Here is a 16,017-nt window from a genome sequence, read left to right as displayed (position 1 = left end):
AGGCTGGCTGTTTTCCAAGTCAGACAGCAGAGGAGTCTGGGGACAAGGAGGGCTGCATATGGGATTCCCATGGGTGCAGATTCAGAGGGACTGAAGTTCATCACCTCAGGGCAGAACACAGCCATACCTTCCCCGGGGCCTGGCCCCTTCTCCACCCCAATCTATAGAATATGTATAGAATATATGACAGGAAACAACACTTCTGTGTGTGTGTGTCTGTGTGTCTTTGTGTGCACGCATGTGTCCTTGTAGAATGGTGGTCAAAAGAGCTTGGACTTCGGAATCAGACAAATTTTGATTTGAATCTCCCCCCTGCTGCTCCCTGAGTTTCTTTGGGTAATATACTCAATATTTATCAGCCTTAGTTTCCTCATCTGAAAAATAAGGATAATATTTACCCCTTGGGCCTGTTGTGAGAATCTAAGAATAATTCTATGCACCTGATAGACAGTGGCTCTTTTATAGCTATCTTGGAAAAAGACAGGACGTAATGAGCATGTGTCCCGTATTTATGATAGTCTTTGTAAGATGCAGCTATCTTTCAACAATCACTCACAGGATAGCATGAGACGCTTCTGAACGGTTTCAGAAGTTTGGAGATTCTCCTCTGCCTGCTGGGAACACTTCTGTAAGAAACAAGTGCCTGGCACAGGGTCTGGCGTGCAGCAGGAACCCCATCCCCAGAAGAGATCTGATTGTGGCTCCAGCTCTTCAAGATCTCACTCCTCAAAGTCAGGAGATGGGGGAGCTTCCTGCCGGGCTACAGAGCTGGAGACCCCGGGCAACCGACTTTCTCTCCTTGGCCTCACAGGACATTCTCTGCAGAGATGATTCAGCTGTGGACGCGGGAGCCCCGCTACTTCCTAGCTGTGCAAATGACCCTGGACAAGTAACGTGGCTTCCTGGGGCTTTGGTTTCTGTAGGCGGGTGACAGTAGCCCCCGTGTTGCAGGGCTACTGTGAAGATGAGACGGCTTTTTCACGAAGCACTAAGAACGGTGCTGGCACGGAGCGCTGTGTAAGTATTCGCTGCCATGATCAGAGGATGTATTATCACTGCAGGGTGGATCACGAAGGCTCTTCCAGCCTTGAAATTCTGTGTTCCTGAATCTTCTTTGCATAGGAGAGGGGGAAGGGAAGGGGACCAACCAGGGGAGCAGGGGTTTCAAAGAGAATCTCATAGGACTCCCCTCCTCTCCCTCCACTAGGGTTTTCTAGGTTTTATGCATAGAAAGAACTGTGTTCTCTCTTCCTGGTGAGAGAGGTGGGTGAAGAGATGACAGGCAAGGCTGGGATGAGCAAAATAGGCTGCGAGGACTTTGAAAGGCAAATGGGTTTCTGGAAGCTCTTCCAAGGCCAAGGGCGGTACCTCCCTGAGCCGTGGAGGCAGGTGTCCTGGCACCAGCTCCAAGAGGACCCTTCACCTGCCCCGTGGAAAGATGCACACACGGCCTCCAAGACATAAACAGGTGGCGCTGGAACACCTCTTCAGGCAACCGCAGAACTGCCAGGAGCCGTGAACTGGAAATAGCCGTGGCGGTACCGTGGTCTTTCAGGGCCGAGCGGCGTGGGCTCCCGCGGGAGGGCCAGTGCTCTCACCGTGGTCCGAGCGCAGTGCTAAGTATCATCAACAGAGGTGCGGCCAGGCCTGGGTCTCGGGGCCAGGGAGATGCTCTTCAGAGGAACCAGGATTGATTCTTTTGTTTCTGGGGGGCGGGGTGAGCAGGCGCAGGGGCCTGTGGGCAGGGCAGGTTGTGCAGACCCCCGTGGAAGGAAGGGCTCTGGATACATGCCTGGGCTTCTGCGGTCCATGGTCATCAGCCCATGGGCAGCACTGGGTCTCGTAGGGATGGGCAGACGGGCCCATGTGGTAGCACAGCATGGAGAAGGGGGGTGTGGCATGCAATTCCCTGAGAGCTCAAACACTGTGACAGTTCAGGGCATCTTAGGAAGAGTCCATATGTGTCATCAAGCTTTGGCATTGGGTTCAAATCCTGGATCTGTCCTTGTGTGACTTGGACAAGCGACATAAGCTCTCTGATAACCATCTTTCCTTTCAACAATTTCCAGATCCGCAGAACCAGTCACATCTGTAGTAATCAATTGTTATTTTTCGAAATACTTTTGATTCCTGTAAGTCCTTTTTGAGCATGCATTTTACTTAACCTCAGTATTTTTCATCTGTAAAATGGGTTTGTTGGAAGGATCAAATGAGTTAATTCATACAAAGTACTTAGACCAGTGCCTTACTCATAAGTAACAGTTCAATACATGCTAGTTATTATTATTTCTTGCAAGCCTCCCAAGGGCCTGAATACCTCTCTAGGCCTCAGTTTCTTCATCTGTAAAATGAGGATAAGAAGTAGAGTTATTTTAGAGGACTACTTAAAGATTATAAACTTCATATAAATGGAATCATATAATATGCAGCCTTTTGTGTCTGGCTTCTTTCACTTAATATAATGTTTTCAAGGTTCATCGTGTTGAAGCCTGTATCAGTACTTCATTCTTTTTACTGACAAATAATGTTCCATTGTTTGAATAGAATAATGTTCCATTGTTTGAATAGACTGTATTTTATTTATCCATTCATCAGTTGATGGACATTTGAGTATTTCCATTTTTGGCTATTATGAGTAATGCTGCTACAAACATTCATGTATAAGTTTTTGTGTGAACAAGTTTTCAGTTCTCTTGGGTATAGAGCTAGGACTGGTATTGCCGAGTCATGTGGTAAATCTATGTTTAATATTTTGAGGAACTGCCAAGCTGTTTTCCAAAGTAGCTGCACCATCCTATGTTCCACCAACAACTTCTTCACATCCCTGTCAACACTTGTTATTGTCTGGGGTTTTTTTTAGCCATTCCAGTGCGGGTGAAATGGTACTTCACTGTGATTTTGATTTGCATTTCCCTATTGACTAATGATTTGAGCATCATTTCATGTGCTTTTTGGCTATTTTCTATGTATTCTTTGGAGAAATGTCTATTCTAATCCTTTGCCTATTTTTAAGTCGGATATCTTTTTATTGTTATTGTAAGGGTCCTTTATATATTCTGATACAAATCCCTAATCAGATATATGATTTGCAAATATTTTCTACCATTTCTGGGTTTGTGTCTTCACTTTCTTCAAGCACAAAATTTAAAAATTTTATGACGTCCAATTTTTAAGCCACTAAATTTTGAGGTCGTGTGTATGCAGCACTAGATAATGGATACACAGTCCCGTTTTAAAGATGAGGAAATTAGAGCCCAGAGAGCTTAAGTGACTTGTTTAAAGTTGCACAGCAAATTGCTGATGGTCAGTGTGACTCTAAATCTTGTGCTCTTGACCAGTCTATACATATCACCATCTTGGACTGAAGTGCTAACAGAATGTTCTGGATTCAGAGTCATAAGGCTTGGGTTCTGATGTCCAGATCACAGTGACTGTGATGGGGGGGGGTGGTTATTTGAAGAACATGCAATCCATTGGTTTCATCACAAGCTCTGGACTGTCTACACTGATTCAGTAAAGTCCTCAGAAAGCAACTTACTTTGATCCCACTGTCTTGGCTGCCTTGGAAATTTGCTTCTGTGGAGTTCTGCTTGACATCATGCTCTCAGCTTTGATCAGAGAACAGTACATGAAGGCATTTCAGGACACCTGCTTTGCTTTACAGTCTCTGTAACACCTTTGGAGGGGAATTGTCTCCTCCAGCACTTTCTATCCCCTCCACGCAACTTTGGAGGGAAATTCCTGTCAGATAGAAGTGCCAGGAAAAGCTTTTCCTCCTCTGAGGACCTGGTGTGTTTCCTCTTCCTGAGCAACAACGATCATGATACTTATCGTGTTTCCTTTTTCACTTTGGCTGCCAGGAAGCTCAGAGTAAGGAAGTAGGATATTTAGTCATTGGTTGCTTATTTTCATTCTAATTTTCTCTTTGATCTTGATCTTCCATCTTTCTATCCAGTCATTTAACTGATATTGACTGACAACCTACTATGTGTGAGGACTGGAAGATGAATTAAGTAGATAAAAATCCTTGAAGCCGAATCTGTGGTGCCCTGCCCATATCCCCTCGGGGATATCATATAATACAGCACAGCCTGACTTCCAATTGCCCGAGCGTTTTCTCTGACTGCCAGAGATGATCTCCTTATGCACCAGCTGCCTGAAGAGGTGGAGAGTAACCTCCCTCCACCCCTGGGAGCTGCCCTCAGTCAGTGACTAAAATGAGTTGGTGTATTAATATCCAGCAACCCAGACCCTAAGGGTGGGGGTGGGTAACAGCGAGATGCTGTCTCCCAGGTTCCCCCCAGGGCTGAGCTCTAGCTGCCTGCAGAGGTAACTGCCTGCAAACCCACTTTTCATTGGCTGCTCCACCCTCCCTGTCCCCTACCAGACCTCCCAGGCATCACCTGCAAAACAACTCCTTGTCCTTAGGGTCTGCTTTGGGGGAACCCAAACTCAGATAGCCTCTGATATCATGGAGTTTATATCCTATTAAACAGAAAACTGAAGAATTATTCAACGACTGAAGCCAGGACCTGAGGGTGGGTGGGACACAGTCAGAGAAGGTGTGTGAGTGGGGAGAGGTGTTCCTGGCAGAGGTCACAGCCTCTGCTAAGGCCTGGAGGTGGGAAGGGGCTTGGCCTGTACCAGGAAAGGAAGGAAAGATTTTCTAAAGTATACTTCCCTTTATCTTGACTAAACATGATATTAATAGCAATTTTCTATTTCATAGTATATCTTCAAGTCATTTGAGGGAATAAAGTAGGTAGGTAAACCAACAAGAGAGCAAAAGGTAAGTGGTCCACGCAGGGGCCCTGGGCAAGTCACTTCCCTCCCCTGGTGACCTGGGTTCTTTCTGTCAAGTGGGGATGTTTTTCCTGCTCTGTCTGTGCCACGGCTTTGCTGGGGGGGTGGGGGGTGGATGAGGCGGGGCAGAGAAACAGCTTTTGTACATTGTGAAGCAGTGTCCAAATGTCACCAGGTACTCATGAAGTGATACAAGAAGAAATGCATGTTTTCATTATTAAATAATGGAGGCATTTTCTTTGTCCTTCAACCATATTCCTGGTGAATATTTTACTGTCTCAGTTTGTATACAACACACAAGTGTCCAAAAGCCCACCCTGACCTCATTTGTCCATCTTCTGAGTGGCAGCAGGTGGGGAAGGAAAGACCCAGGGCTTTGGAATCAAATCAATGTGGCTTTGAATCAGGGCTTTGGAATCAAATCAATGTGGCTTTGAATCTTGGCTCTGCTATTTATTTATATCCCTTAATTAGCCAGCACAGGGAGTCTGAGACCTTTCTCCAGCCCACGGCTGCTGCCTGGATAAAAAGGGATCATTCAGGCCCAGGAGAGCTGCTCAATGAGTGCAAACTTTATGTCTTCACACTCCAAGATCACGAGAGCCTGCGTCTGTGTTTATACACAGATGCACGCCCTCACTTCATGCAGCTCCAGGGTCCCCCGTGAAGTCAGAACATACATTTGGAGGCTGATTCTGAAGAGAATGAGTCACGGCAGTGCACCAGATGGCCTGGCTGGGACACAAACCCTCTCCTGCCCTTCCCTTGCCTGGCCAGAGTAGAAAGGTTTCTGCCTGGTTTTCTAAAGCTGGTTTGGAGTGACTGACCCCCTGCTCCTACCAAATCAGCAGAGGCCCCCCACTGAGATGGGCTTCCCTGTCTCAGCCCTGAGCCCAGCGATGTAACAGCTGGTTACTTGTCTGCTTCCCTCAGTGTACCCTGAGCTCTTTGAGGGTCGGGCTAGGACTTGCTCACCTTCTCACTTTTAATAGTCGCTAAACAAATAATTATTCAATGAATGAAGGTGGACACTATTCTTGCTCTCAAGGAGGGTATAGGCTGGCTGTCTATAGACACAGGGCAATAATACCGATTTCCTGCATTCTGTGAAAACCCCAGTGTTGAGCCCATTGTGTCTCTAACTGGTAGAGCTCATCTCGGGGACACCAGTTTCCAGGCCAGACCTGGGGAGGGAGCGGCTGGGGACACAGCCTGCGGACGATGCCTTAGAAGGATGGACAAAGGAGCTTACAGATGAGAGAGAAATGTGGAAGGGCTGGAGCCTGTAGGTGAGGCTGAGGCTGGCAGCCTGTCACTCGCCACAGTGGAGACAAGTCACACAGGGTGCATGCAATCCCCTTCCCTTTGTGGGAGTCCTCTGAAGTCACCCAGCCTCCTTCTGAGGGGCTCCAGGCACCCTTGGCTTTGCTCTGATCCTGGCTCCTTAGCCCTGGACTAAAGATGGGTACCAACTAAGAGTCTCTGGTCTGAACACTGAAGGCTCCTGGTGCAAGAGCTCCCCCTAACAGGGACAGCTGCCCCAAGAATGGCCAGCTGCCCCAGACCGATCCTTGGTCTCAAGGTGATATTCAGACACACGGCGAGGGTCAGCAGCTGGTAGCAGCTCACAGAATGGGCAGTAAGCCAACGATGAGGCAGCAGAAGCCAAGAGGTAGCCCAGCGCTTCTCAGATATTAACAGGCACCCACATCACCCGGCATCTCCATAAATGCAGATTTTGGGTCCAGGAGGTCTGGGGTGGGGCCTGAGAGTCTGCATCTCTAGTGAGCAAGCTCCCGGGTGATGCTGATACAGGTGGGGGCTAGACGACAGCTTGAGTAGAGGACAAGACATCAGCAGGGAAGTTGCAACAGGAGTGAGTGCCGGGCCTCCAGCTGCCGGGGGACGTCAGGAAGGCACAATCCCAGGAGCACTATGACCCGTGAGTCTCTCTCCTGTCCCTTTCCTGCACTGCCTGCGGTCCTCCCTGGACAGTCCCTGCTCCTTACTTCCCTGGGAAGACTCGAAGTAACCCTGCCACCTGCAGTCACATGAGTGTCTCTGTTTCTTTTCACCTCAGAGAACCTAGATCAGTAGCTCCCGGCCTGACTGCACACAAGAATCACTTAGGGAGCGAGTCCCGGTGAGTTGTATTTTGCTTGGTTGGTCTGGGGGTGGGGACCCTGGCCGTGATGATTCACAAAACCCTCACATGCAGGCAGGGCTGTGAACCGTAGGCCTCATCAGCTTACTCAAACTTTAACATGAACATAAACCATGTTAAAATGGATCTTGTTAAAAGCAGAGTTTTTCAAGCAGTAGGTCTGAGCGGGCCTGAGACTCTGCATTTCTGATGCTGCAGGTCTGAGGCCCACACTTTGAGTGGCACTGCAGCAAATAACACCAGCCTTCCCTAGCCATTAAAAAAAGATAAGATGCAGGCTGATCACTTCTGATCTAACCCCCGAGGCTGGCCCGAAGCACAAGGCAAGACCCCACTGCACTGGGCACCGTAAGTGCATTCGATCTCAAAGAGTCACACTCAGCTCTGTCTATACCACAACCCCACTATGGGGGCCGGATCCAGGGTGGAGATCCAGGGAGGTGCCGCTCCCGGCCGTGGCTACGCTGGACTCGGAGGTTTGGTGCTTGTGGGTTCCCTTCGACACCTGGCTGGCCAAGTCCCACACATACTGGGTTGTTTTCCCTCTCTTGTTGCCGGAAGGGGATGAGCTGGGCACCAGCCCCCAGTCTCTGCCCCAGGCGACTAACCCCTCCCCAAGGGGCCATGCCCACTCTCCCAGATTTACTGATGATGCCCTGTCAGCTGCCTCTCCTCTCTTTTGCAGCCCAGGTGCCAAAGCCATCCTGGGTGTCTTGCTGCCCACCGGGAACTGACCTGACCCTGTGGACTGCAACAGCCCTCCTCCATGACACCGAAGCTCCTGCCAAAGTGGCCTCTGGGGCAGGAGGCGGGGGAGGGGGGGAGCAGAGGAGGAGATGCTCCTTCCTACCTCCCCCCACTGGCGGGGGAGTGCCTGGTGCCCCGCAGCCCTGGTTCTCAGCCCTGGCTGCACGTTGGACCTACCAGGCGACTACCCAGGCCTCACCCCAGACCAACTAAATAAGAATCCCTGAAAGTGGGACCCGCGCAGGAGTCCTTCTTATGACTTCCCAGGTAATTCTGATGTGCTGCCAAATTTGGATGACTTAGCAGCTGGAGAAGCAGAAAATAACTCATGGGTCAGAGAAAGGACAGTGGTGTGAGGCCCACAGCTGCCCGCTCCAATCTTCCTCCCTCTTTCCAACTCACTCCTAGGTCCTATGCTAGAGAATACAATAAGGGCATCTTCTGTTTGGACTTGAACACTGTGGCGGGGGTGGGGCTGGAGGGGGGGAATAAGCACACACTTCATCTTATTTGATCCACAACCCTACGCAAGGGTGTTATTATCATCGCCATTTTACAGTTGGAGAAACCGAGGCTCAGAGAGGTTGAGTGATTACACAAGGTCACACAGTAAGAGGTGGTGTCCAGAATTCAACCCCAGGTCCACTGTTCTATGGGCGTATGATTTAGTCACAGTTGCGGGCATATAAACCAGGGAAACACGGGCCAAATGGTAAACACAAGTTATAAGTTGGCACAAGCAGGTAGCGTGCAGCCAGCTACGGCTGACCTGACATTTGTGTTTAGGTATAAAACCCTGGGCCATGAAGGGGACTGTATTCTTTTCTGCCTCTCTTCTCTATTCTCCAATACCAGAACTACCTAGTCCATGGAAACTTCCAGAACCCTACTACCTCTCCACTCACCATCTATACCAGTGGTTCCCCAAACTGTCTAGTATCAGCTTGTAAAAATTCAGATCGCTGGGTTCCAACTCAGAGCCACCGATAGTCTCTAGCGATGGAGTCTGAAAAATCTACATTTTAAACAAACAATCTGCAGGAATCTAATATGCACATACTTTTGGGAACCAGTGATGTAGTCCCTTACTGCTCAAAACTGTGGTTTCTGGACCATCAGTGCTGGGACCTGATAGAAATGTCGCATCTGGGGCCGCACCCCTGGCCAACTACCAACATACTCTGCATTTTCACAAGATGCCTGGGGCGATTTGCATACGTGTTGAAATTTGAGAAACAGGCTCTATGCAACCTGGTGGGCATAAAGAGTGTCCTCAGACACAAAGGGTAGGTGCTTAAGAGATGGCTGTTCTTTTATGGGTTGTATTTGGGCTCAGTTTTAAATCTAGGAAAATGGTACAGATGAACCTATTTGCAGGGCAGGAATAGAGACAGAGAAGTAGAGAACGGACATGTGGACACAGGGGGGGAAGAGGAGGGTGGGATGAATTGGGAGATTAGGATTGAAATATATACACTACCATGCATAAAATAGATAGCCAGCAGGAACATGCTATAAAGCACAGGAAGCTCAGCTCAGTGCTCTGTGATGACCTAGATGGGTGGGATGGGGGGGAGGGAGGTCCAAGAGGAAGGGGATATATGTATACATACAGCGGATTTCTGTACAGCAGAAACTAACACAACATCGTAAAGCAATTATGCTCCAATAAAAAAATTTTTTTTTTAAATAAATAAATAGAGTGATGGGAGAAGAAGAGTCCTGGCACCCTGGAGGGAGGGTTGTTGCCTTATTTTGCAGAGAATCCCTTGGGCATCCTGGAGCCTGCCAGGAAGGGGCGGCGCCAGTGCCTGTGTGCCTCTGGGGGAGGGGAGTGGGGGGGGGGGCTCAGGCTGGGCACACAGGCTGCAGGGACAGGCTGCGGCCAGAAGAGGGCGCCACACCCTGCCGGACAGAGCCAAGCTGTGGGCGGGGAGACCTACCGGGTCTGGTTAGCCTGGGACAGAGGGGTTACTGAGATGGGAAAGTCCAGGCAAACTGAGACGAGTTGGTCACCCTGGCTGGAAGAGGCACCCACAGAAGTGGTGCACACACGTGCATGTACACATACACACGTGCACATCACATGCATGACACAGTGTACTCACACATGCACACACATGCACAACACTCACCCATGAACTTCACACCACAAGCATAACACAGACAACACACTTGCAAAAGTACACCCGCACCGCTTGCACAACACATTTATAACACACGGAGCACACACCACACAATGCACATGTGCAGCACACTCACAACAAATACGCATGTACGCAGACCACACAAACACGCCAAACAAGCCGTACATCACAGCACACACACATGCACACAAGCACAGTAGGGGTGCACATCACACCACGTGCACAACATATACAACATACACACATGAACCACACACATACAATACACCCATGCCCTTCACACCACTCATGCAACGCTTGGGTAAAACACACCACACACACAAGCACATCATACATATCATACATGTGCACACAGTCATGACACACGCACCACAAAAACATACAACCCAAGCACCACATGACAACACACACAGGCACAATGCCATGTGCACAACATATATGATATGTACACGTGTCACACAATCACGATGCATACACACATGAACATTGACATATCAACAACACACATGCACACATGACAAGACACCACACAGCTCGCACCCGTGCACATCACATCACAGCATACACAGGCACCAGGCACACGGGCACCACTAACACACTACACACAACACACATGCACAGCATCCATTTGACACACGCACAACACAATTCACCCACACTTGCACGATGCAGACACACAGAGTCACACACACACACTCACAGCTTTGGGAGCCAGAGACTCTTGATCGAGGCCGTGTGCCTGGTTGGTAAAACATCCTTGCTCTAGGCCAATGAAAAGATGTATCAAAAGAATTGGGAAATGATATACTGATTCATTCAGCAATCGTTTCTTTACTGTGTGCTGGGACTATAGGCTCACTGCATGGCAAGGGAAGCAGGCACTGAATAAACCAATACATCAATGACCATTTAGCTTCGGTTGTCATGAGTGTTACGAATTAAGGCTGCAGAGAGCACAAAACTGTGATGAGGGGGCGGGGCCTGGATGGGTCTGGGAGTTGCCTGAAAAGAGCTGTTTCAGCCAAGACCTGAAGTCGGAGCATCAGGGCTGGGGCTATGGTGACATGGGTGAGGCCCTGAGGTACACAGTCTAAGGAGGCTTCACCCTCCAGGAGACTGCATCTGCACGCCCCTGAGGGCGAACGGCTGAGTGGCCAGGCTCAGAGGAGCCCCATCAGGGATCTGAGGAGTATGTGGTCCTGCTCCCAACTGCTGCTTCACTCCAATCCTCCCACCCAGAGGGCTGGAGGATGGCTTTGCTTCCCGGGAAACTCTGGGCTCTGGGAAGAGCTGTGCTTATAGGGAAGGGACTTAGTCACCCAACTACCCAGCTGCATTGCCCCTGGATGCTGGTAACCATACCCCTCCTCTGGACCCGCCATGGTAATGGTGGGGAGGGCAGGGGGTCCAGGACGAGCCCACCGCTTCCCTGGGCACAGCCTGTATGTCATCCTACTTCCCAGCTTGCCTCCTGGGGGTGGGGCCACCCCGCCAGGTCAGGCTGCATGAGTGCAGTATTCTAGATCCTGGGTCCTGGACCTGTCCCCTTAGTTTCGCCGACTAAGGAAGGGGGCGTAGAGTGGGGGGGCTCAGGCAATTTGGAGCAAATCCCTGCTTTGGCACCTGCTAGCTGTGTGACTGTGGGCAAGTCACTTGGCTTCTCTGTGCCTCATTTTCATATGCATAAAATAGGCATGATAGTAGTGCTAGCACCCATCATTATAAGTTGTAAGGATTTTTGAGTCAATACATGAAAAGCTCTTTGATTAAAGTCGGGCACATGGCAAGAGCCACATAAAGGTTAGCTGAGATTGTTACCTTCATCCAAAATAAAAGTAAACCCAGCAATCATAATATTAAAATGTGCTGGAACTGGAAGTGTCTTGGAGAACATCCACTCTAGGCCCCTCTGGGTTATAGAGATAAAGCTGTTTGACCTGACAATCCACGGAGACAGAGGACTAGAACCCAGGACGGGGAGAGAAGGGACAAGGAAGAGTTCCTCCTTTTCTGTCTCTAGGACGGGGGTTCTCCCCTGGAGGGCTGGTTAAAGACAGATCGCTGGACCCCACCCAGGGCTTCTGCCTCTGCATCTCTAACACGTCCTCAGGGGATGCTGCCGCTGGGCCAGGGACCACACGTGGAGAAGCGCTGCCCTAAGGCAGTGGAAGCAGAATGCAGAAAGTCTGCATCCCTGAGTTTGCCGGTTGCCCTCCAGGAACGGGGGAAGGAGAAGCAAGGGCCTACTTACAGCGGATGCCGTACCTCCGGCAGCGCCCTCTGCAGGGGGATGCGCGCACTGAGCGCCTCCTCCAGGCTGAGCGAGGTCAGCGCCTCTTCTTCAGATGCCTCCGCGGCATCCTCTTCCTCGGCCGCCCAGTCCCGCTCTGGGGCGTCCTCGTCCGGCCTCCTGCTCATCCGCTTGATGAGCTGGTAGCTGCCACCTCTCCTGCCCTGGCTCTGGTTCCCTCTCGCCCTGGGAGAGGCCACAGCCACCAGGAGCTGATCCTCCCGCAGCGAGATGAAGGGCGGCAGGTCCTCCAGGGGGCCGTACTCTTGGTCCTCGTCCTTGGACTCCAGCGCCCACTCCTGAGATTCCCCGAAGTCCAGGCGGTACCCGGCCTCGGGGCTGTGCTCGGCGACCCGAGCTGGGGCAGCCTGGGGCAGGGTCGGCGCGGGAGGGCGCAGCGCGGCCAGCATCAGCAGCGCGCATCCCAGCAGCAGGAGGAGCAGCAGGAATTGCGGTCTGCAGGGTCCACGCCTGCACCGCTTCCTTACCAGCATGTGGCTGGAACTCGCCAGACGCAACAGGTCATGTTCAAATGCACTGTGTCCTCCTGCCCCGGGTTCCTCCGAGCTGGCAGCAGAACCGGGCTTCCTGGGTCCACCTGGAAGTTTTTTGTGCCGGTCACTTAACCTGCTCCTTTTTTCCCCGGCTGACATTTGCCAGCAGCGTGTGTAAGACCGGCTTCCACTCACAGTCAGAAAGCCACGGACCCAAGTCCCAGCCCAGGTCCTCTCTGAGCGGACGTCTTTAATTGCCTTCCAAAAGCCCGTTCACAGGGACTTCAGACTGAACTGTTTGCGCCTCCCTCCACCCCCACCCTTTGATGCCCTTTTCCTCTTTGGGAAAAATAATGATTCCTTTCTGCTCAGGGGTCTAGTCCCACGTGTTTCGCTTCCCCCCCTTGCACGAATTGTCAGGCTGCTATGAGATGTCTGGGGGTAGCCGGTGGGTCCTCAGTCTGGCAAAGCTGACAGCCGTCCTCTTTTGGACCCTGCAGGTCGGGTCAGCTCAACAGATGTGAAGCCGGCAGCAGCCTAATTTCCTTTCACACATAGCTCCCCGCTCAGCCGGCCCGAGAAGGTCTGCCAGACGCGGCAGGCATGCGCCTTGCTCCTGGTCCTAATGCCCTCACTGTTCCCAGGCTTTGTGCAACCCGAGGAACACGACTCCGGGGAAAACAAACGCCGTCACCGCTAGGACCAAACCCAACAGGAACATCCCAGGAGTTCTGATTTGAATCTCCTTCACAGGAAGGCTTCTTTCCCCACCCAAAGGGGCGGGAAAGAGTATTCCCTCCCAATTTCCGGAAGGCTGTACCTGGGATGGAAATGCAGGGAGCTCGCTGGCTATTTGCACACTCAGCCTCCCACAGGTGGTGCTGTAAAGCTAGGCTGGACCCTCCCTCCCTTTCTGAGGACCACCGTCCTCATCCTTCTGAAAAGGAGTGGAGCTGGGGGAGATGCTCTTGTCACAAGCCCCTCTTGCCCACAACAGCATCTGAATGCCTGCTCTGCCCTGGCCTCTGAGCAGGTGGGGGGGGGGGGGGGGGCTGGGCAGGGGTGGGGGAGTCGGAAGAAGAGGGGCATGCTCCTTCAGTTGTAAATGTCCTTCATTCAACCAATGAATTTTGATGAGCACTCACTAGATGCCAAGACTATCCTGGAGACTGGGGTATAGCAACGAATGAAACAGCAAAATGTGTGCCTCGTGGAACTTATATTCTAGTGGGAAAGACAAACAAACAGACAGATAATTAAAATATACAGTGGGAGGCACTTCCCTGGCGGCGCAATGGTTAGGACGCCACACTCCCAATGCAGGGGGCCTGGGTTCGATCCCTGGTCAGGGAACTAGATCCCACATCCATGCCTCAACTAAGGAGCCTAAAAGCCACAACTAAGGAGCCTGCCTGCTGCAGCTAGGAGCCGGTGTAACCAAATAAATAAATAAATATTTTTTTAAAAATAATAATAAAAAAATAAAATATACAGTGGGAGAGACAGTGATAAGGGCTAAGGAGAAAAATAAAGCAGGGACGGGGGCTGGGGAACAGGGGCTGGGGTTGACAATTGACGCTGAGTGAGGGAAGGGCTCTCAGAAGCATTTGTGAAGGAAGAGGACCGGGCAGCTCAGTGGGATGAGCATTTGGGGCAGAGAGCACAGCAAGTACAAAGGTCTTGAGGCCAAGAGCATGCCTGGCCTTTTGAGGACCCGCAGAGGGCTTGTGTGTCTGGAACAGAGTGGGCAGGGTGGGAATGGAATGAGAGAGGTAAGAGGGGGGATTACTTAGGACCTTGGGGGGCTAAGGTCTGGATTTTGGCTTTTCCTCTGAGTAAGATGAGAGCCCTTGGAGGGTTGTAAGCAGAAGACAGACACAGTCAACTCAGATGTTAACTGGTCCACTCTGGCTGCTATGCTGAGGTTAGACAGTGGGGGAGAACAGGGCAGAAGCAGGGAGACCAAATGAGGTGTTACTGCAGTGAGACATGATAAGGGCATCCCTGGAGGTGGGGTAGTGCTCGGCTTCGGGATGTATTTTAAGGAAGAAACTATACGATTGGTTGGTGAATTAATGTCCAGTGTGAGAGAAAGATGAGTCAAGGATGATTACAAGTTTTTGGTCTGAGCAGTTGGAAGAATCAAGTTGCCATCAAAGGAGATGGGGAAGGCTGGGAGCATGGAGAGGGCAGTGAAAGCAGTGGTTCCACTGGGGACACGCATAGTTGGAGATGGCGTTTCAACAGCCAAGGGGAGGGGAAGGGTGGGCAGCTGGATATATGGATACATGGGGATATATGATAGCTGGAGGTCAGAGGACAGGTCTGGCCTGAAGATAAACAGCCAGACGCCAGCAGCACATAGATGATGCCTGAAGATCCTGGAGGGAGTGATGGAGACGGGAGAGAGGAGGGCAGCCAGCAAGCTCAGAGGCCTCGGGCATCAGGTGGACCGGACTGATGGAGGGTGGGTAGCTGGCACCATGAGATGCCACCCTCCTGATGTCTGAAGAGGAACCAGGAGTGGGGTGGGGAGGGCTGTCACTGCAGGGTTCCTGGATGAATTGCTCATTGTTTCTGATTTGATTTTAATCTTAAATTGTGAGCATAAACATCTCATGGGAAAAAATATTTTTCCTTTGGATTCAGTTGCTGCTTCCAGCCTGTGTGTGTGTGTGTGTGTGTGTTCACATTTGTTTTCCCTGAAGCCACTCAGAGTCAGAGGTGAAAGAGTGGGTCCTAAACAATTGTTCTCGACAGCCCAGCGTGGCGCCCGATGGACAGCTCATAGGAATTGCCAGATTGGACTGTATTTTCCAAATCCCACATTGGGATGTCCTGGGGGTGGGAATTGTATGACTTCTAGGTTTAAGAGGTAGGTGTTCTGGGAGACGTGGTTTAGAATGTAAGGACATCTGCGGGTTAACGAGAATGATAGGATGGAGAGTTTTGATTGCAGGAAGCTTTCGGAGATCTAAGGGTGCACAGTCTCCACCCTCGGGCAGAGCGCCCGCCTCCACCCTCTCCGGTAACACTGGCCTCCAACTCGCCAGCCTCGTCCCACCTCAGGGCCTTTACCTGGCCTTCCCTCTGCTTGATGGCTCTTTCCCCAGAAGTCCAGCCACATGGCTCACTTCTCCACTTTGATGTCAACTCCAAGATTGCCTATTCAGGGAGAGCTCCCCAGCCCACCTTTTCCCATCAGAACCCCTCCATCCACATGTGGCATTGTCGTCTGTCTGCATCCCCTCTGCTTTCTCCGTGTCTCCATGGCTCTTCTCAATACTCGATGAGTAAGATGCTCATCCGTGTCACTTCTTGATCTGTTTCTATTCATTTTGCTCCTCATTATGGGTCATCTTTTACTACTTC

At 51.0% G+C, this 16,017-nt stretch overlaps 1 protein-coding gene across 2 annotated transcripts in view; it reads right to left on the bottom strand.

The window, feature by feature from the left end:
• The window catches only part of GALNT15 (polypeptide N-acetylgalactosaminyltransferase 15), a 39,460-nt gene extending 26,210 nt beyond the window's left edge, over window positions 1-13,250 (bottom strand). For both annotated transcript variants that reach the window (XM_059921940.1, XM_059921941.1), the window contains exon 1: window positions 12,113-13,250. In XM_059921940.1, coding sequence (XP_059777923.1) covers window positions 12,113-12,804 — 692 coding nt within the window. In that variant the 5' untranslated portion in view covers window positions 12,805-13,250. The remainder of the gene's footprint in view (window positions 1-12,112) is intronic.
• Between the last annotated feature and the right edge of the window lie 2,767 nt (window positions 13,251-16,017).

Source organism: Balaenoptera ricei, chromosome 4, assembly GCF_028023285.1.
Source record: "Balaenoptera ricei isolate mBalRic1 chromosome 4, mBalRic1.hap2, whole genome shotgun sequence".
NCBI lineage: Eukaryota > Metazoa > Chordata > Mammalia > Artiodactyla > Balaenopteridae > Balaenoptera > Balaenoptera ricei.
This window is presented reverse-complemented; position numbering and strand designations above follow the sequence as displayed.